The sequence below is a fragment of the Sceloporus occidentalis genome, unplaced genomic scaffold (assembly GCF_023333645.1).
Source record: "Sceloporus occidentalis isolate IW3139 unplaced genomic scaffold, rSceOcc1.0.p SCAF_3, whole genome shotgun sequence".
Lineage (NCBI taxonomy): Eukaryota > Metazoa > Chordata > Lepidosauria > Squamata > Phrynosomatidae > Sceloporus > Sceloporus occidentalis.
Genome location: NW_028316983.1, coordinates 46,294,267 through 46,317,241, shown reverse-complemented (window position 1 = coordinate 46,317,241; position 22,975 = coordinate 46,294,267). Strand labels below are relative to the sequence as shown.

The 22,975-nt window shown below is 39.3% G+C and overlaps 1 protein-coding gene across 1 annotated transcript in view; it reads left to right on the top strand.

Annotated features, from left to right (window-relative positions):
- Positions 1-20,288: 20,288 nt before the first annotated feature.
- Positions 20,289-22,975, top strand: part of PKP1 (plakophilin 1) — a 63,242-nt gene continuing 60,555 nt past the window's right edge. Inside the window, exon 1 of the mRNA XM_089518560.1 lies at positions 20,289-20,505. Within this exon, the coding sequence (XP_089374686.1) occupies positions 20,289-20,505 (217 nt within the window). The remainder of the gene's footprint in view (positions 20,506-22,975) is intronic.

The following is a 22,975-nucleotide window of genomic DNA, read 5'->3' as shown; positions in this document are numbered from 1 at the left end:
AGAAAAATGGAATATTTTTTCTACATGAAAAATGTGTTATAATTCAGGATTTAGTGCCTATAAAATGTGGCTAGAGATGGTCATCCTGATGAGTCAGATCTCTAAATTTGCATGAAGATCTCTTATTTCCCCTTAAATTAATAGTTATTATTGTCATCTCCTCCCCTCCTCCTGATTATATTTGTATCCCTCCTTCCTCCTAAAATTGGGAGTTAAGACGGCTTACAGTTTAAAAGAGCAATACAGTTAAAATGTACAAAAGGTGAACATTAAAATAGAATTAAACAAGTCAGAATATTAACACTTCATTCTAATTCTTTTTTAAGAGGGAATATTGTTTATATTATTGTTGATTGTTGTTTGCCACTTTGATTGTTTTTACAAAAAGTGGGATACAAATAAAAGTTTTATTATTATTTTATTTATTCATATCTCTACTTAAAAGAATAAAATGCAATTTTAAATATTTAAAAGCTATTAAAAACAGTACAGTTTAAAACAGTACAGAACCCCTTGGCCTGTTGTAAAATCTTTCTGTATTAAAAGACTGTCTGAATAAAAATGTCTTAGGGGCAAAACAGACTGCCCCAAAAGGGCAGAATGATGCTGCCCTGAAGCTGCTTGCCCAGGAGCCATGGCAAGCACATGCTGTGGCCCTAATCTGCCCCACTGGTGGCCCAAATAGTAGCAGACTTCCGGGTGTCTTGGGGCTGTATGGCTTCCAAATGCCATGCCCCATGCTGCCTGGAAGCTGGCTTTTATGAGCCATCTCTTTGGCCCCTAAGTCTGCCAGTGGAAGCACAACAAGGGATTTCCAGAGTCAGCGACTAAGAAGGCCCTCTCTCACATCCCCAACAACCATGCTTATAAAGATGGTGGAATTGAGAAGGCCTCTTTTGATTATCTCAGAGTCTGAGAAAGCATATACAGGGAAATATGGTTTGCCAGATAGCCTGGATCTGAGCTATAGAGGCCATTATAGGTCATGTACAACACTTTGAATTGTGTTTTTCAAACATTGATCATCCATCTCTCTCTCTCTCTCTGGCTAACATAACAAATACTCACAGTGATCCCTAATAAACATGGAAGTTCTGATTATTCTATGATCTGCCAAATTTCTGTGTTGTTTGAATTTATTTGAAAAGGATACTGTGTTAGATGAAGAGCAAGGAGAGAGCTTTAAATTCTCTTTAAATATAGACCAATGATGTAATGAATGAGTCTGGCTGGGGTCAAGGCTATATAACGTGAGACAAGTTTTATGCAGAAAGATGGGAGAACCTTTCTGTGCATAATGCAGAGACGCGAGAAAGACTTTGGGATGTGAAGGTGGTGAAGCATTTAAGCATCCATGAAAGTGTATGTGTGCAGGCATTTGGATTGCAAGAATTTTGGCTGTTTTGTCCTTGCATAGGAGGAGGAATAATTTTGGTCAATTTCTCCCCATTGTGGAAGAAAACAAGTATTTCCATACAGTTTTCACTGAGTATTTGCACATACCAAAGTATAGCAGAATATTATTATGGGTAGTATATGGGGGAGGAGGTGCATGAAATTTGTGCAGTGGAGGTATTTTTTTAAATAGATTTCCATACAAAGACTTCCCGCTGTTTCCAGAAACACATTTGGATTTGGGATGCAAAATTGGTATTTTTTGCATATCAGTATTAATTTTACATGAATAATGGAGGCCAGAATCCTCCATCATAATGACTGAGTGCAAAACTAAGTGTCCCCCCACCACCAGCTGGGTTTTCCTACCATGGTCATTCAGGGTGCAGTAGCTGGGAAAGAAATGCCACAGAGCGGGAGCCCTGCAAGAGGATATCCTTTTCCTGGGCCTCCAGATGACCCCCAAGAGTTCCACAAGGATGCTTGGGATTCTCCCCCCCCCCCCTGCATCTGCCTGCTGCCTTCCTCCATGCTTTCCAACCACTGAATGGCTAGGGGGAGCAACCGGCCTGCAGACAGGTAAGTGGCATAGGGAGGAAGAGATGATGAATTCCTCCATCTGCCAACACCAAAAAAAGTATACAGGCAGCTATAGGTTTCAGTTGTGCCTGCATAGGAAGATTTTCATACTTGGCTCAATTGTCGCTCAAAGGTGTTGGAAGCACATGTGCCTGGAAGCCTGGCACACTTCCTTAATCATCATTCAATCGTCGCTCCCTCCTTTGCGTCCCTGAATTGTTCCTGGGGAGCAGATTTCCTATGAACAAAACGTTTGCATTCATAAGAAATATGCTCCCCTTGCAATGATTCAGGGACACTATAGGGAGTCAGGTTTCCATGACGATTAAGGAAATGTGCCTGGTGTTCAGACACATGTCCTTCCTCTACCTTTAAGTGATGACTCAGCCACATTGGAGTGACACTGGAGCCAGGTATGAAAATCTTCTATGTTGCAGGAAGCTGGCTGTGATTCTTACAGGGGAAAAAACCTGAATTTATGCCAGCCATTTCCCTCAATTAGCGGGACAATAATTTTGTGGGACAATGATTTGTCCCAAAATAGCCAATAACACCCACAAATCCCACCATGTTTTCAGGCATTTTGGCCCCCTCATATCTTTTTAAGGCCTTTAGAGCTCTTCCTTCAGGCCATAAAATCCTTGCTTGAATACAAGAAGTGAATCACTTTCTGCATTTAAGATAGGAGTGTATCAGCTGAAGGGAAGATTTTAACACCCTAAAAAGATGAGACCAGCTCAGAAAATGACGGTGACTATAACACCCCACCAGAGGCTTGGGAACGTGTTGGTGATTTGAGAGCAAAAAGTATGGCTCTCTCTGTGTGTGTGTCCATCCCTTGTGGATCCTTAAGTGTTGCACTTTGTCCACCCCCAATTCAAGACAATCTACAGTGATATAAATATTCAGAAACTCTGCTAGTTAACACATAACAATATAATGCTGCTATAAGTTTCCCTGGGGATCAGAAATTAAAAACAAAACACAATAAAATAATATATAAATAAAACATTTTATTAGCATTATGTTGATGCAATCCGCCAGCAGCCAATGAAAAAGAAAAAAAAAATAATGTGAATAGAAACAAGAGATAGTATAATAAGATTGACAGATACTCCCACAGTGTCCCTGACAATTCAATTAAAACAGACAGCCTACCCTATCTTCTAAGTGGTAGGAGTCAAGCATGGAAATTCCTCCATCTCTCATGTGGCAGAATACTTATAAAGATTTTAAGAGGACGAGGATTAGCAAGGTGCTCTTTCTGTTTTGTCAGTAACACTAGCCATTTGCTCAAATAAATCCTTTTGTGGATAAACTACCCTTTCACTACGGCTGCATTTGTACTGCAGAAATAATTCAGTTTGATGTTACTTTAACTATGTTGGCTCAGTGCTATGCAGTTATGGGAAATGTAGTTTGTTCTGGCACCAGAGCTCTCGGACATAGCTAAATGTCTCTCAAAACTACACTTCCCAAAATTCAATACCATTCAGCCATGGCAGTTAATGTAGTGTCAAACTGGATTATTTCTGCAGTGTCGATGTAGCCTAGCATTCTTGTCAGCAAAGATTCTCCCTATGTAGTTTAACCTGTCTAGAGATTAAAGATGAGCAGTATAGCCCTTTATATGTAAAAATACTTGGTTTGGGATTTATGAATTGCTGATGGGTGTGATCATGACCTGCAAAGTTAATTGGAGATATATCCTATTTGAATGCTGCAGGGACAGAATAGGAGGAAATGAGAAAAGAAACAATTGTTTTAGGCCTTCCAGTCATTTCTCTCAGGCCAATATCCAATTCAGTGCCAGCACAGCAAAAGGCTCACAGATACATGGGATCTGGAAAGTGAAGGAAGGAGGGATGAAGCATTCCAGCCAGCATAACAGGCAGATTTAGCAGGTAGTATTGGCTCTGGGCATGTGGATACACTGTGATCTGCTTGTGTGTCCCACCAGCACCAAACAGGCATATCAGCTGTCCTGCTACATTATCCAGTTTATGTGTCAAGTATCTCTATAATGGTGAGAACCACTTCCACAAAGAAATGTAGAATGCCTCTTTAACATAAGTATGAAAAATGTGCAATGGCTCATGAAACCAGGAGTTGCACAGGCATTGTGTTGCATCTAGGACTAAGAACTTAACTTGCATCACAACCCTCATATCTGTGGGGTCCACATTCCTGGGTTTACCATGGTTATGTGGATAATACCAAACCCTTTTGGAATGAATGATTTCTGTCACAGGTTCACCATAGAGACATGATGGAGAAACTAGAGATTCCTGGAGAAAATACTTCTCTAGGCATTTCAAGGTCCTGCAGTGTGACTCTATAGTCAGCTTCCACTGGAAGCATACCATAGAATCATACTGGAGAACCTAGAAAATGCATAGAGAGAACATATTTTGGGGGACTTAGGTAACTGTACCCATGGGTACCAGACCTGGGGAAACAGGGCTTGTACTGTACTGTGTTCAACAATCCCCTGCTCATTCTGCCCAGCTGTGTCTTTCCACCTACCAGCCATCTCTGCTACTCCCCTGACAAACTCTGCACACAGGAATCAGGGTTTTCTTCTCACACATACTTCTCATCATTTCTGACTTCTTGTCATGTTTTACTAGTTTATTGTCACAACTGACAAGATACGTTCTTTCCCTTTAAAAAAAAATGTACTTGTGTCATAGGTCTAATCCCCCCCCCCCACTATACATTGCTGAGATAGCTATGTTGAGCTAGAAGCAATACACAACTACATGCCTCTATGAACAAATAAATCACCCTCCATTTCTGCAGAATATTTCTTCCTCTAGTAAGTATCCTCTTTTTTATGAGCTTAACCACAGTCAATTCCATCATCACACTGAAGTACCGCCTGGCCACCTACCTTCTGATTTTCACTTCCTGCTTACATAAGCAGAATGTACATTTGAGGTTGTACACTTCTCCATAAGCTACACTGAGCACCACCCTAGTTGTGATCGCATATTGCTGCCACACCTCCTGCAGTACATTTCTGCCAAGCTGTATCGTTCAAACATTTATTGCCAAACAATACCATGTTCACCTTTCCTGAAATCCTACCTTCAGTGGAAGGGAAATTTATTATAGCCTTATCAAATCATTTAGTGCTGTTAGAATGACTACATCAGGAACTCAAAGAAATGAAAATTGTACTTCAATGGGGCCTGGACACGTACTAGGGTTGCCCAGGAGCAGAGCGACCACACGCCCTGCAATTCTACTACGTGGTGGCGGCGTAACAATGGCGGCCCCCAGTGTGCACGGGCACCACCATTGTGATGTAAGCACCACCAATGGTGCACTCACAACATCACTGCAGCATCGCACAAAGAAACAACTAGAAACAAAGCTTTTCGGACACTCGGAACATTCTTACAGGTTTTTGCTCCACAGTGGCGGTATGCCATTTGGGGGCTGTGCCGTCCCTGAGGAGCAAAAATGAGCACCGGCACACCACTGTTTTTTGGATGTCTGTCTCCTCCCTTAAGTAAAAGTGAAACTTGTATGGGAGGACAGAAGTCCCACCCCTGGAAGCCCCACCTCCCTGGAAGTTCCACCCCTGGTACCGGATAACACCTGGTGCCAGAACACCTTTGAGTTTGGGCACTCGGTCCCTAAAAGATTCACCATCACTGCATTAGGAAAGTGCATATGATGGGAGAGATGTACCATAAAATAAATACATTGTGGAAATGTTTAAAAATGCATACATTAGAGGAAAAATTAATATGAGTACAATATGTATTCAAAAATAAATATGAGTTTTCATACAAACGTTTTTAACCAGTTGGTGTTATTATGCATAGCACCTACAAACTACAGTAGCCTTGCTGTTATGAAAAATGACAGAAAACAAAGTAACTCTGAGTGCAGGCAGTAGAGGAAAAAAATTAATAAATGAAATAAAGATGTAAATATTTAATTACTTTGTGTTTACAAGTGAGAATGAATAATGTCTGCAGTTTTGTCTCCACTGTGGAGAAAATGTGTATTTCTCCACAGTTTTTGCCTAGTACTTGTATATTCTAAAGTCCTTGGGGAAATTATGCCGTGCAGAAATATGTGGTTTAGGGGTTTTGTTGTTGCATGATTTCCTTTCTTGACAAAAAACAAAAACAAAAACAAAAACAAAAAAACCTTCTGCACAGAAAATTCTATTTTTTCCACAGAAAATGCTGTTTTCTGTGCAAAAATATCATGTGGTGCTTTTGTTCAGAATAAGTACCAATCTACAAAAAGTCTTTTCAATCTGCAATTTTCAAAGACTCTCACAGCAGGAAGAAAATTGCTAAAATTACTTATCGTTTCCTTTAAGAACACAACTAGCAAGGAATTACATCCATGTTTGGGAGAATTTTTAGGACCCTAAATAAATGACAGAAGAGTAGAAGGAAATCTACCTCCTCCTACTGCCTTACTGCCCCAACCTCCTACTGCCTCACCTAATCGAACACATCACCTAATAGAAAACAACAACCAAAACAACAATGTATTGCAGCATACTTTTTCATTGCTTTGCTAGATGCATGAAATGATACTGTCAGCTGAGATAAACACGCACATACACAAGCATGCACACACATACAATTATAGAAGGGAGAAGGGTGGTGTTACAAAGTTAGGCCAGAGGCCCAACAATGTAAAAAATAAGGTGTGGCATATTACTAGGCAGATCATATATGAGTACATTACTTTACATAGTAACGTGCTACACCTACCTCTCACATTCTTGAGCCTCTGGCCTCACATTGTAATAACACCTCACCCACTCCCTTCTTCCTATACCTACATGTAATCTACCAGCTAAGGACTGGATTCTGTGCATCTGACAAAGTGGGCTCTGCCTCTGGCCCACAGGTGCTCCTGCAACAAAATACTTCATATGCTTGCCTTTAAAGTGCCACCAGGTTCTCTTTTGCTGCAACAGAACCACTGCCTACCCTTTCTTATGATAAAAAATACACAAGCTAGGACAGCCTGCAGCACTTTGCTTTTGCCTGAGCCTACTGGGAAAGCAAGATTCTATTTTCCGCCTCCTGATGATTTAATATAGTGCCAGCTACTTTTACACTTTGACCTCAGCTTGTTGCAATTAAAGTCAGCTGAGGACAAAGAGAAAATGGGAGAAGGAGAGAGAAATAGTGACATTTTAAAAGCATTTGAAAAAACAGAACAAGAGAGGAGTTATTGAAAAATGTCCCTATCAAACTGGGACAGTTTGAGGGTATGTACTATATATATTTTTAGCATGCCCAATAATCATTACATTGTTCTGTATTCCACAGCCTTAAGTGTTTTTTTCCTGAAGATATTTTCAAGATGTTGTACAATTTTGTACACTTTGGTTCTCAAGGGTTGCTGATCTTTCCCACCCCTTTGTGTGCAAAGTACTATTTTGGCTACATAGGGAGCCACACCTGGCAAATGAGTTTGTGATTCACATATAGGATTTCTTAGAATCCCATATCTGACCTTCTTGTCTGGAGCAAAAATTTACATTCCCACACCTAGATATGCAGTGCTAATCTAATATGTAGTAGATTTTACCAAGTATCATAATTTCCAGTGTCCCTTTTCTGCCACCTATACAGAATTTTGCAAGAACTTTGCAATGTAGAGGCTTGACAGATGGGAGGCTAACCATCACCCCTGTTTGCCCCAGATTGTTGTCATGGCAACCGCACGCCGCGATAACAATCCACTCCCTCTCAGAAGCAAAAAAAGCTGCTATAAGCAGCTTCCTGGAACGGGCGCCATAGTGGCGCTCGCGCACCATCATGACTCCCCTTCCAGCCAGCGCCATTTGGGTGCTGTGACGCATGTGCATCATCATGGCATGCCCTGTATGGATGGGTACATGCCAAGATGGCACCTGGGATGCACGGTAGGGTTTGGGAGTGTGTGAATGCTACGCCCTACTGCGTCCACAGCCCTAGTTCGCGGTCAGGCTGGCACAAAGTAATCTCAGCACTCAGCAGCAACCAATGTGCAAGGCAAAAGGGAACTTCTCACAGATGAACAAATAGGCATTCCCTCTTCATGAATGAGAAATGTCTGGCCTCTTCTATGCCTCTGAGTTTATTGTGCATTTAAGGCTGCATCTACACTGCAGAATTAATGCAATTTGATGTGGTGTAGTGGTTTGAGTGTTGGACTATGACTTTGGAGATCAGGGTTTGAATCTCAGCTTGGCCATGAAAACCCACTGAGTGACCTTGGAGAAGTCACACTGTCTCAGTCTCAGATGATGAAAATGGCAAACCCTCTATGAAGGAATTTGTCGAAAAAAATATCCATGATAGGTTTGATTTGGGGTCACCATTAGTCCGAAATGACTTGAAGGCACACAACAACAAGACATTGTTTTAACTGCCAGGGCTGAGTGCTATGGAATTCTGGGATTTGTAGTTTTTGTGGGATTTTTAGCTTTCTCTATAAGAGCGCTCTCATGCCTCAACAAACTACAAATCCCAGGGTTCCATAGGATGGAACCATGACAGTTAAAGTGGTGTCAAACTGCATTAATTCTGCAGTGTGGCAGCAGCCTTAGGTTATCTACTGAGGCACATAAACAGTGGGGATGACAACATCTATGAGGCACATGAATAGTGGGGATGCAGCTACTTGACACAAATTTACCTCCAGCTTAGCTGCTTTCTGAATGAACCACACACACAAACACACCTCTGGTTTACAATATTGTCTGGTTATGTAGGTTTTATCAGTATTCTGTGCTCATTTACTCAGATTTGATTTGTACCCATTTCCACAGTTTGTTGGCTTAGAAGAAGTTTCAGAAATCCTGTTCTGTCTCTGGCCTGCTACAAACGGTCCAAAAACAGCATGCCGGTGCTGATTCTAGGGTTCTGGAGTGCACAGCAACCGCATGCTCCGAAACTCTAGTTTGTGTCAGCAATGCCATGACTGCACAGCCCTGCCCACATGGGGCGTGCATCCATGACACAAGCATGGCGCCACATTCGCAGGTCCGGGTGCCGCACTTGTGTCATGGATATGCCACAGTGCGCCAGTGCTGCATTGATGACATTGTTAATGTGCACCACAAAGAACCCAGTTTTTCCAAGTTTTTTGGGGGGGGGGCAGAGGTACACTGCGTGCTTTGGCGTCCTTCCAGAGGAAAACTGGGTGCCTCCAGCCCGCCCTTTTGGGGCGGTCTGGAGAGCCTTTCTGTGACAGAATCCTACTTGTGTTACATTATAAGAAGCCCTCCCCATGGCTCAGATTTTTGCCCTGAAACCTCAGGGCATGGGATGTTGTTGATCTGGAAACTCTATTAACACCACATTTAATTTTTCCATTCCTGTGGTATTTTTCTACAGAGGGAACACATTTCTTGCCACGGACTGCCAAATCCATTTCCCATAGATAGGCAGGGCTATATTAGACTAGTAGCTAAGTGAGGAAGGCATAACAGCCTTCATTAAAGCATCCTGCTATTTGCCCTAATGCAAACCATTGTTTTCCTGGAAGACACTGTAAGCAGGGATTTATGGATTCCACCCATCTGAGAGGTTTTGACAAGTTCCAACTAAGGATCTTGAGCATTTTGGCAGCAAAATAGGGCCAGCAAGACTTGTGATTGCAATCAATGCCTTGGCAGGGTCCCCAGAAACGCAAAACAAAAATGCTTTGAACAAGCCTAGTCCTCTGGGTGTGTCCCTAGCTTTCAGGGTGTGCAGTATGATTCATGGCATTATCATGTTCTACTGAGTGCACAATATGTTGCATGTGTGAGACCAAGCACCTGAGCTGCAGCTTCTTTTAGCTGCTGATGTCCACCATGCAAATGTCGTTAACATCATATTATTTCACTCTGAGAGCAGCTGTGAATTCATTATAATGTAATGTTATTTACAAGAAGAGGTGGAAGCATTTTTCCTGGGTTACCATCCCTAGCATAATATTTTAATGCCACACCCAACAAAGCTTGAAGGAAGAGCTCACATACTGGGACATTTCCCCACTACACAATTATAACATTATAATTTCATTTTTAACTGTTGTGACTCTAATGGAATTTTGGAATTTGTAGTTTGGTGAGGCACTGGAGCTGTCTGACAGAGAAGGTTAAATACCGTTCCCTACACCTCAGATCCCAAGATTCCATAAGATAGAACCATGACAATTGACCTATAATCACAGTGTTTTATTTGGGTAGTGTGGTGGGGCCCTTGGAAATTCAAGAAAGAGTGATTGGTGGAAGAGTGATTGGTGGATCGACTCCTTTTTGTGCCATGGAAAGGATGCCATAGCTGCCAGCATTGCGGCTTTTCGGTACTCCTTTGGTGCAGCATGTGTACACGCTGCACCAAGGGAGCACCATGACACCTTCTGTGCCACATCACATCGACATGGAGGCAGAGTTGGAGCATACAGCATTGTCGCCATAACCCCACTCCATCCTGATGCCGGCATTTATTGCTGGTCTGTACAGCCTCTCAGTTTTCATCTTCTATATTCTCTCTGCTTTCCTTGTTTAATTTTAACCATGAAATTTGGATAGTTTTTATATTGTCATTTTATTTTGTTAGTGACTGTGGGCACCTTAGGATGAAATGGTGGGATATTAATCAAATCAGTCAAATCAATAAACAATAAATTATAGGTAGCCGAGTAGCTAGTGCCAAAACTTTGTCCAACTTTTCTTTCAAAGGTATAGATTTGCTCTTTGCTTGTTTTTCTTGTCTGTATCTGGAAGGGATGTAATATTTTCCTTCAACTAATTTCTTAACTGAAGCTTTTTTAGGGTCAGGGCCTGGGGAGAAGCCTTTCCATGAGGCATTCAACGCTACTCATAATCAAGTATGGTGCATTCTTGTCCATAAGAATGAACTATTCTAGTGGTTACTAAGTGCTTACTCTTGAAGATGAATGTGTGACTTTTTACAGTTTGTCAACTTGGATAGATACGTACCCAAAAATGAAAAACTGCACCTACAGATGTTTGCCCTGCTATGTAGTTACTGGAATAAAAGAAAAATCTCTTTGGATTAGAAGGCTGCCACTCTGCATTTTATATGGCCATATTTCTTAATTTTATTTCCTACCTTGTTCATCCAAGGGCTATTTATGTAAGAATTTCTAAACTTAAAAGTACCAGGTTTAACAGTCTAATAAAATAATTTCTCTGTGTGTGTGTATAGTGTGTGTATATAGCATCCTAGGTAAAAAGGAACTCTGTCCAGATAATGCTGGGAAAACTATGCTTAAAATCCTATCATAACCAATGTCCACAAAAGATGGACAGCTTTAATATTTTCACTTCCTATTTTCCCTCCTCCAGTCCCTCCTAAATCATTGCTTCTACTTTCATTTTATCACTTGTTTTAAAGTTTATCACTTTTCCTTACTACCCACTGCCTCCAGTCCTAGGCCCAAGCATCCAAACAGGCCCCATTGTTACCAAAATGTTTATCCTTATCCTCCAAGGTTCTCGTGACCCCTATTCTTGGGTTCCATCTGTTCACTCAAATGGTTGGAAGACTAGAGGTCAAGAAGGATTCTCCACACATTTTCTGGGCTTTACACACTCTAGAACAAGATTCTTTCATTGACATCACTCAGGAGTTCAGGAGTTTGAGAAGGGGCATTTGTGAAACAGTTTTATAAGCCAACCTGTAAATAATTTTTACAGATTTATTTAGGATTCCCAAATCTCATGTCTTGATTCTTTTCTCTGGACTTTAGGGTAAGAGGAGAGATATCTCAGGGTAAGAACACTGCCTTGAAAAGTGTGTCTGCTCAAGCATGTTGTTTTCCTCATTTCATAGTTTCAGTGTTTTTTATTCAAATGCCATTGTTTATTCAATTCTGGTTGATGCTTAAGGCACATCACAAGTGTCAGACCTTCCTTACATCACCTTTGTAATATCACCATGGTCCCATTCACACTACACAATTATATTGTTATTATCGTGCTTTAAAAAATATTAAATTACAATATTTATTTCATTTATTCTTTTTTTAATGTAACAAATAAATTGGCAATTACAATCATATAATACATATGTATATCATTATTTTACATTGCTTATCAATCACATAAATCTCTTAATGCTACCAAACATTTGTGCTGCAATTGCATTTTAATCTGCTCACTCTCTGACTGTGTTAAACTCTCTATTTGCTTTTATATCTGAAATTTCTCTTTCTTACATTATTGTTGTAACTTCTATTCTTGCCATATTCTTTGTGGGTTTTAATTGTTCTTACTGCCCTTTAACTGGCATGGTTCTGTCTTATGGAATCCTAGGGTCTGTAATTTGGGGAGCACTGAAGCTGTCCAGCTAAGAATTCTAAATGCTCCTTCTTAAACTGCAAATCCTAGGGTTCCATAGGATGGAAATATGGCAGGTGAAGTGGAATAAGAGTGCTTTAATTCTGTAGTGTAGATGAGCCCCAGATCCAGACCCATATGATTCATTACTAGGGCTCTGATTTTCATGCTTAAATCTCAGGGTCTGGGAAAGTCTTGATCTAGCAACTTCAGAAATTATTCCATTTCTGAACAGCAGTAAATTTCCTTATTGTCTCTAAGGATCTTTATTAACAATCATTACTTCTATAGTCATTCTATTTATTTAGACTGCATTATTAGGAATTGTGAGAGCTATGAAAGAATTAGAAAATATCCTAAGACATAAAGATATACAACTGAGCATGAAAGTTAGAATCGTACAAGCCATTGTTTTTCTCTATAACCATGTATGGTTGTGAGAGCTGCACATTGAGGAAAGCAGATAGGAGGAAAATCAATTCATTTGAAATGTGGTGCTGGAGTCTGAGGGTATCATGGACAGCCGAAAAGACAAACAAATGGGTTCTAGAACAGATCAAGTGTGAAACCTCCCTGGAAGCCAAGATGATAAAGTTGAAGTTGCAGATCAAAATTGACAAGGAGATAGGATGGAATCACATAGTTAATCTAAATCAGTTCTAACTACAGGGACAGATGAACTGCATCACAGAGTACTGAAGAAACTTGCTGATGTACTCTGAACTACCTGCCATCATTTTTGAGAAATCTTAGAGAACACATGAGGTGCCAGAGGACCTTTTCTTCAAAAAGGGAAGGGGGGGGGGGAAGAAGAAGAAGATCCAGGAAGTCAGCCTGACCAGAATTGTAAAGGAGTTTGTTCACAAGTTTCTAGATGACAATGAAGTGATTAGTAGGATCCATCATAGATATGTCAATAACAAATTCTGCCAAACTAACTTTCTTTTTGTGTGTGTATGGTCACTAATTTAGTAGATCATGGGAATGCTGTAGATGTTGTTTAACTGGATTTCTACAAAGTGCTTGATAAAGTCCTCCATCGCAGTTTGATTAAATGTGGAATAGATGGGAATACAGTTTCTTTCTTTCTGTGGATATCAAAAATAGGCTGGGCAGCTGTAGATGAATTTCCTTTGCTGAACAGGAGGTTGGACTAGATAGACTATGGGACCCTTCCAACTGTATGATTCTATGATTCTCACTTGCAATCACTCTTATTCCTTTAGCCAATCCTTATAAAAGTTTGTAAGCCTCAGAAAACCCTGTGATAGATTCATTTTAGGGCCATCATAAGTCAGAAACAATTTGAAGGCACACAACTATAAAGCCACACTGAAAGTGTTTTTGGGCTGAAGGTACCCTATCTAGATTACTTTAGTGTGCAAATGAGAGGGGCAAGGCTGCTCAAGTAAGAGCAAAGGACTTAATTTTTTTGTATATTATTATTATTAACCTTTATTTATAAAGCACTGTAAATTTTAAATCTTTTTAAATGATTGAGATATAACACAAGTAGATTCTAACTCTTTAATCACTACCTCATGGCCTACTAATGATCATTAATCTGATTTTGCTTTATGACCTTTTTTCAGGATTCACATCCTTACTTTTGCAGAATTTGTTTAGTGAGAAAGCAAGGTTGGCTCGAAAGCAGTAGGGAGCTTATTTTTATTCAGTGAAAGGAAGGAGAATAGAGGAAAAAACAAAATTAGTTTTGCCACTGGAGTCAATATCTGCATGTGTGGCTGTGTGCTTGTGCTTATAGACATATTTAATGCCTACAAAAACACAGCTAATTTTAACAGACCTTAATTTCTAAAATATTGCAGTCCTGGAGTCTGCTTTATAAGAGGATGTGGATCTGGACATTTCTGAAATTAATGGCATCCAATGAATTCCATAGGGTTGTTGTAATTGGATTTAAAACAGAGACCAGTATGATCTATATTATGTATTAATAAATGTCTGCCTAGCTGGTGAAGAATGAAGCTCATGCTCTTAAAATCACAGAATCAGAGAGTTGGAAGAGACTACAAAAGCCATCCAGTCCAATCCACGACCATACATGAATACACAATCAAAGCACTCCCAACAGATGGACAACCAGCTGCTGTTTATAAACCTCCAGAGAAGGAGACTCCACTGCATTCTGTGGCAGTGTATTTGACTGTCAAACAGCGCTTACCATCACAAAATTGTTCTTACTGTTTAGGTGGAATCTTTCCCTGTAGTTTGCATCCACCATGTCCTAATCTCTGGAGCAACAGAAAACAAGTTTGCTCGATCCATTTGATGTTCTTTCATATGACATTCCTTCATATATTTAAACTTGGCTATCAGCACTACTGGAGACATTAAGAGAAGTTGCCCAGGGGCACTAACGTTTTTTCTGCAGGAGAGGAACTAAAGGAAAGAAAGACATGAGGGGCGTAGAACAAGAGGGAAGACAAGGGATGGCTGGACTGGTGACAACTAAAGGATTAGAGGGGGGAAAAAGAAAGGGAGACTTGAGGGGTCGGGGAGGGAAACAATAAAGTCAAGAACAATGGGACCATAGAATAATAGAATTATAGACTTGGGAGAGACCCCAAGGGCCATCCAGTCCAACCCCCTGCTATGCAGGAAATCACAATCAAAGCATCTCCAATAGATGGCCATCCAGCCTCTGTTTAAACACATCCAAGAAAGAAGACCCTACCACACTCTGAGGGAATGTGTTCCACTGTAAACAGCTCTTACTGTCAAGAGGTTCCTCCTAATGTTGAGGTGGAATCTCTGTTCCTGGAGCTTACATCCATTGTTCCGTGTTCTAGTCTCAGGAGCAGCAGAAAATATGCTTGCTCCATCCTCAATGTGACACCCCTTCAAATACTTAAAGAGGGCTCATATCACCCCTTAACCGTCTCTTCTCCAGGCTAAATATACCCAGCTCCCTTGCTTGGGATGCTTTGGGTGCATTGAATAGAGTGACAAAGAGCTACTGGGCAGCAGCAGTGGTCATGGGTGACACTGATGTAAGATCTCATGGAGAGAATAGCAGTGGCCTCATAACTGATACATGTTAGCACTGTGTGAAGAGAAGCAAAAGTGAACCTCTTTGCAAGATCCTTTCACCAAGAAAATCCTGTGATGAGAGAACCCCAAATGAAACAAAAAGAATGACTAGTAAACAAACAGAGATATAGAAAGGAGGAACAGAGTTAAAACAAAATAGAAAATCGATAAAGGCCAGAGAAGAACTCCAAGATGCAAAGTCAAACAAGAGACATGTTCAGCAAAGCAAAACTTCTCCAAAGCAGCACTACACATATTATAAGAACATGGAATGTGAGAAGCATGAGCCAGGGGAAGTTAGACATAGTAAAAAAAGGAAATGGAATGCATAAACATAACAACACTATGGGTGAGTGAGCTAAAATGGACAAACATGGGTCACTTTGATAACTACATAATCTAATACTTAGGAAATGAAAGACTTGAAGAAACGTGGTGCCTTTCATACTATGAAGAGAGATAGCAAAAGCAGTCAAAGGATACAGTGTAATAATATAATAATCCCCCAATTTAGACATGCTTTTACTATGACACATTTTAATGTGCTGCCATCAACTGTGTTGGAAGGTAAATATATATAAAAAAAATTTGACAAGTGTACCTGCCCATGTTTAAATCTAGAAATAGGGTCAATTGAGCATGTTTTATTGTACTGTCCATTTTACCAAGGTATTCATTTTAGACTAATCACTCCAATTTTACACAAATTTCCAGGGAGAACAGAAAGATTTTATGTTTCTCTCCCACTTGGGGACTGCGACAGTCAAATTATAGAGAAGGTTGCTAGGTTCTGTACCTGTGCTATTACTACTCATAGAGAGATTTTAGGGGGGAATTTTTAACACACAAACATTAGTCTTAGCTATGAAATTTTCACATTTTACCTTTCTCAGCTTTTAATTTTAAGGATTTAGACAGAAACAGTTAGGCATCTATATTTAATGTTTTATTAATTTCAGCTGTATTTAGTTGTATTTGTGTGTATTTTTATATATTTTATAGACTTTATTTTATATTTGGTCTATGACTGTAAAGAAATGATTGACTGATACAATGCAAAGTTGGGACGACTCATATCACTAAGGCTTCGGGGACAACCTATAATTATCACCATAATCCAAGTATATGTGCCAACCATAGATGCAGAGGAAGAAGAAATTGAGAGGTTCTATGAAGTAGTCCAGGAAGAAATTGATAACACATCAACATAGGATTTCAAGCTAATTATATACAACTGGAATGCTAAAGGAGGAAGCAAAGAAGAAACAAAAACAGGAAGATTTGGACTAGGTATAAGGAATGAAGCAGGAAAGTGACTAATAGAATTTTGTGAGGCCAACAACCTATTCATTGCAAATACCTGTTTCATAACAACCAGAGACCATACACATGGACCTCACCAGTCAGTCAGCCCAAAAATCAGATAGACTATATAATTGGAAGCAGAAGATTCTTCCAGATGATTTTTCTATTTTTGTGGCCAAAACTAAACTGGATGTTGACTGTAATACAGATCATGAACTGCTTATATCAAAAAGTAGAATAAAGCTGAGTAACAAAGACATCATATGCTAAATAAGACCTCAACAGAACTTACAGGCAATGTAAGAAACAGATTTACACTATCAAGCATGATCATAGGGGAACCAGAAGAACTATGTGCAGAAGCCAAGGACATAAGGGAGAATGCATGAAAACACTATCCCTGGTGGAAAAGAAAGCTAAGAAACAATGGGTAATAGAGAAATGCTCCAAGCAATTAAAGAAAAAAAAAAGAAGCAAAAGAATTGGGAGATAGAAACAAAATCATAATTATGAATGCAACCTTTTCAATGACTAGTGTATAAGGATAAAGATTCATATAATAACCAATGCAGAGAAACAGAAGACAATAACAAAAAAGGAAGATTGAGAGACCTCTTCCAAAATATCCAGAAACTCAAAGGGAAAATCAAACCAAGGACTGGGATGCTCTATGAAAAGAAGAGGAACAAACTACAAGATCAGGAAGAAATAAAAAAAACATGAATGACAGAGATGAACTCTAAATCTTAGAAAGTGAGGTATAAGCTTCAATAAGAGAAATTGAGAACAATAAATTACCAGGAACAGATGATATTTCAATTGAATTGCTACAATCTACACAGATATAAGAAACTCTAGTATTAACTAAATTATGCCAATAGATATAGCAGATAAGGAACTCTGGTGGTGCAGTGGTTGAATGCCAGTACTGCAAGCCACAATGTTGTAAGTTCGACCCTAGAGGAGGGCCTCCAAGGTCCACTCAACCTTCCATCCTTTCATAGGTTTGTCAAATGAGTACCAGCTTGTTGGGGGCAATTCTAAACTGCTTAGGGAGTGCTAGTTCACTGATAAACTGTATAGAAATGTGCTTGCTATAGCTATTGCTATATGGAAAACAAAGCAGTGGCCAACAGATTGGAAATGTTCAATACACATCCCCATCCACAAAAAAGGAGACACAAAAGACTGCAGCAACTATATGACCATAGCATCAAGCAAAATTATGCTCAAAATTCTGCAACATAGACTCCAATCATACATTGAGAGAGAAATCCCAGAGGTGCCAGCGGGATTCAAGAAATGAAGAGACACTAGGAACCACATTGCAAACATATGATGGTTAATGGAGTGCACCAAGGAATTCCAAAAGAAAACCAGCATGTGCTTTATAGACTATAGGAAAGTCTTTGACTGCATAGATCACAAAAAAAACCTATTGAATGCTCTTAAAGACATAGAAGTACTACCGCATGTGATAGTCCTGATGAGAAATCTGTACCTTTGACAAGAGGCTACTGTTAGAACAGAATATACAGAAATAGAAAGGTTCCTAATTGGCAAGGGGGTCAGGCAAGGCTGTGTTCTATCACCCTACATGTTCAACTTCTATTTGAAGTGTACAAGAAGAAAACCAACTCATTTCAAATGTGGTGCTGGAGAAAAGTGCTATGCCAACCAATAATGCAAACAAATGGCTCCTTGAACAGATGACTAGATACCCTGACAAGATGTCTTGCTATCCTAAGCCTCTTGGTGATCTTTCACACACCAGATTTGCAGAAGAAGGATTTTGCCTCTCCTCTCCACAATTTTGGCCTAAGATGCACATTATTAATTTTGTTTTGAAAATGGGAAATTGAGCTAAACTGGAAACAGCATCTTTGGAGAAAGGTTTAACAGATCATCCATTTCAGAGAATACATGGCACTATCCATGTAGGATTCAGACTTAGCTTTTCTTAAATGTCATAATTTCTCTTTGTCAACAATATGCAGGGAACTTTTTTGTGAATTAGCAAAATAACCACAAATTCCTAATTAGTGACCTAATTCAAAGCCGAGAAAGAAAATGATTCATGCAGAGTATGAGGTACTAACACAGGGTTAATGAATATAGGGCTGTCCAAATATAGAGCCCTAGACAGTATTACCAATGGTGATAGATCATGGTAGCTCTGCAGCTCAACATTATCAGAAAGGCCATAGTTGCTCACCACAGCAAAAAACAAAAAACAAAAAACAAAAACTTGTTTGGACTTTTTGATGCGTGTATGAAGCCAGGGAGAAAAAGACATAGTACATGATTCCTCTTAAACTGTTTTTATTTTTTGCTAAATCAATCAATCAATCAATGTTTATTGATTAGCCCATGGGCCATCTCAAAATACCACAAACTAAATAGAACTTTATATAAAAACTCTGTATAAAAAGTTAAATAAAAAGAACAAAAAATGAAATGTATAAGAATATAAATACAACAGACAATAATTCATTAAATAGATATAGTAGAGGTTAAATTTATACATCATATTTCTTCATCACCCCTACAATTTACCCCAATCAGCCCCGCATATGAAGATCTCAAACATATTGTTTTGCTTAAATACTGAGCTGTAATGAGTGATATTTTTTATTCTTGACCACTCATAAAGTATGTTGTTCTAATATGTGTATCCTACTGCATTGTTCGTTTAATATAGGGTCTGAGATACAAATCTCTTGCCCACTGATAAAATCTGCAATTAAATAGTATGTGTGCTATACCCTCAATTTCATGCTCTCCACAGATACAGGTTCGCCCATTATAAGGGATGCCATTAAATCTCCCATACTTTACCATAGTATCAAGTTTGTCAAATCTTGCTGGTGTAAATGTTTTGGCATTTGTATTTTTAAGTAGTTGGCTATTTGAAAGGTCTTTTTAAATCAGTTCAGCCATTTTAGGTTGCCTACCTTGCTAAGTGTGGCTATATCTTTTTGAGCCTCAATATCTATTTTTTTTATTTTTTTCTGTCTCACACTCTTTTTGCTTGATCACTACATGCACAAGTTACAGGGAGACCACAACTCCTTATAAAGTTTTTTAGTTGTGTAATCCAAGAGGACTGTAGATGGGATTGTAGCTGTTCTAAAAAACACAATCTTGGAAGTCTGTCTGGCTCCATTTCGTTAATTTTACAACTTTTGTAAAAAAAATAAGAAAGTCTTTTTGCTAAACCTAGTCACCTGCTATGGCTTCTTTATTCATTACTATGTACATGTTGACTGCTCAAAGCAGAGTCACATCCAGAGCAGCAGTAAATCAGCCATTAGCCCTACAGTACCTGGATGAGCATGTTGTGCTGCCTTGGGATCTGCAACCAGAGTACAGCCGTGGGTGTGTACAGACATAGACCAAAGGCTGTATATCCAGTCTAGCAGAGGGCGTGCCTGCTCACTCACACACAGGAGAACAGAGTGTGGGGAAAGAGAAGCTGACAGCAGAGGGACGTATGGCAAGGAGGGCTCCCTAAGATTCTCCATCAGAACAAGAATTTTTGCTGCTGGTGGTTTTGTTTTGTTTTACCTTTCAAGTTCCAAAGAAGAGCCAAGTGATATCTCACCTCACCTCTGCCCCATTTGCAATCATGCTTCACTCTCCCTCTCCACTGAAAACAGCACTGGCATATGAGTGCTTCCAGGATCAGGCCAATTCTACTCTAGCTTTGCCCTCGGATCATAAGCTGAAAACAAGAGGGACAGGAAAACAAAGGGTCCAGGAGCAAGTGATGATGACAGTGAAGCGGCAGAAGCAAAAGACCTCACTTTCATCAGCATCAAATGCAGCAGGCCACTCCAACCGAGGTAATTTCCTACCACTGCTCTGAACAGGAAAAGATGCTCCCTTCGTGTGATATTTTTGACTTCACAATACATTGCTACATTAGTAGTCTCTGTGATCCTAAGAATATATGGAGTTTGACTTTGTCTGTAGGAAACAACTTAAGAGCTGCTTTTTATTCTTTCTGTGAGGTTTTGATGTGAGGATGTAAGGGAAGTTTTGTAATTAATTGCAGGAAGAGCATCTGTCTAGGGATCCCAAATCTAGGTGTTTCTAGAATGTAGTAATTCTGCTACTGAAAAAGTTTCAAATTTAACAATGACCAGCCTGCTAAATCTAACAACCGCAAAGGACTTCAGTTTAAATGATGTGGGTTGAGTCGACTGGTGGTGGATGTGGTGGAACTAATTGCGTATGCTTCTGCTTTGAAGCAGAGACCTGAAAACAAATGTCTTCCAGCCCTTTTCAGCTTCAGGATAGTGTGATGATTCTTTCATAATTTAGTTCAAATGAAACTTGAAGCTTGGTGCAAATAATAGACACAAACCAGTCAAAATTAAACATTTTGAAATCTCATTGAATTCTAAGAGATTGAAGGGTTCTTATTAAAATCCAAACATATTGCACTAAAAATCAATAGGATGTATAAAATACAAAATAACTTAAATCTAAAGTGTTGGGATTGTCTTTAAGTACGTTAATTTGCAAACTGGGGCAGGCATGCATACTTTTAGGAAAGTTATGCTATGGAAGTTACCATACATCCATGTATATGTTTTGAATCTATGGTTGTCAAATGGATAATATTCATTTATATCCCATCCTTCCTCCCAGTGCTGTAGTGCTGAACTCAAGGTGCTTCTCCTTGAGAGAACACAGATTAAAAACAGATAGAGTTAAAAATACAGTAAACTATTCTATTAAAACCCATATTTTCAACTATCAAGTCATTGTTGTTAGATTATCATTATTAAATTAAATTATTATTAATTGAATAAATTATTAAATTTAATTATTATATCAGACAACAATTTAAACATAATTTTAAAGGATATTGAAGAGCAAAAAGATAAAATACTGGTTTACCATTAGACCATAGCTACCAATCAATTGCCAAAAGGCTGCCAGGATAAAAACTTATTTGCCAATTATCTTTTTGTTCTAGTAGCTTAAATGCACTGTAACTTTCCAGGCAAGGATTCTCTTTTATACAGCCCTTGTGTAAGCTTTTTGTGTCCCTTGATCTACAAAGGATCTTAGAGACGGAAAATATATTAAGCAGCTGATGCAAATAATCATAGTCCTCAATTTGGTGTCTGTTTCCTGACTGTGTGTAATTAATATTCTTAAGGTTACTAAACAAACCTGAAACCCTGGTTTCTGCCTCCCTAATACATTATTGTTAAGAAGGAGACCTTTAAAATCTAATTTTGGAACACTTTGGAACTGTGAAGTGTCACTGGTTCATGAGTTTTTATTTGTTTTATAGTGAATCAGCCTGGCTCAAACTACATTTTTAAATCTCATGACTTAAGGCATGAGGAATTTATGTTTAGCTATACTTACAGGAGATTGCATATGTTGTAGTCAAATTTGAGGAAGCAGCAATATGAATTAAGAACACCAGTGTGAAGCTAGATTGTTGTAGTTCCTGGTGGTCTTTGGGGGGGAATCCAGTTTTTCTTTGTGTAATAGACTTGGTGTTTGTAACTTGACTCTGGATGTTGAACAATTTCTCCTCTGAGCATATTTGATATGTCAGAACTCTAACTCTGTGAATTTAAAAACAGTTTAGAAAAGAAAGTTTTAGAATCAATTCTTTCACTTTTAATTGGTGACAATGCTTTGAGTGCTTCCACACAAGGCTTTTTATCACACCTTTCTCCAGCCTTATTCTTTAAATTTGGGGTGGGGGGTAATAATGTTTTACACTGGTCATTTACTTCTGGTGGGGTCTATGGAGCCAAGGGAGTATGAGGAGGCTGATATGGAGTTTCTTGTCCCTTGTATATTGTCTTGGCTCTATGGAACTCCTAGAAGCCAAGCATTCAGGTATGACGCTAAAAGCTTTCACTCTCTACTGTTTAAGACTGCTGCCTTTTTCTCCTTGCTAATGTCTCTACTATTGTCTCCATAACCTCTGCTGGTGTAGTTATGCCACTCTTTGAGTTTACAGGATCTGATTTTAGAAAAGTGAACGTTTTTATGTTTTTTATTTAATGGCAAAATTGTGCATACTTATTGGAGTGCACAACCTGGAGACCCTGAGCTATATCCAGCCCTTGTCTATTCCCCCTTGTTAGCCCTGAAAGCTGGAGGGACTCACTCACTTTCCTTCATAGCCCTGAGTTCCTGATTTTCTGTGCTGTGCTGTTTTCCAGTGCTATTTGGCACAAGAGAACAACAATCTTGGTAGAGATTTCTGAGAAATAGAAGAGGCTTTCACCTTCACCACCCACCTCCAGTGAACTTGAGATCTTGGTGCAGGGACAT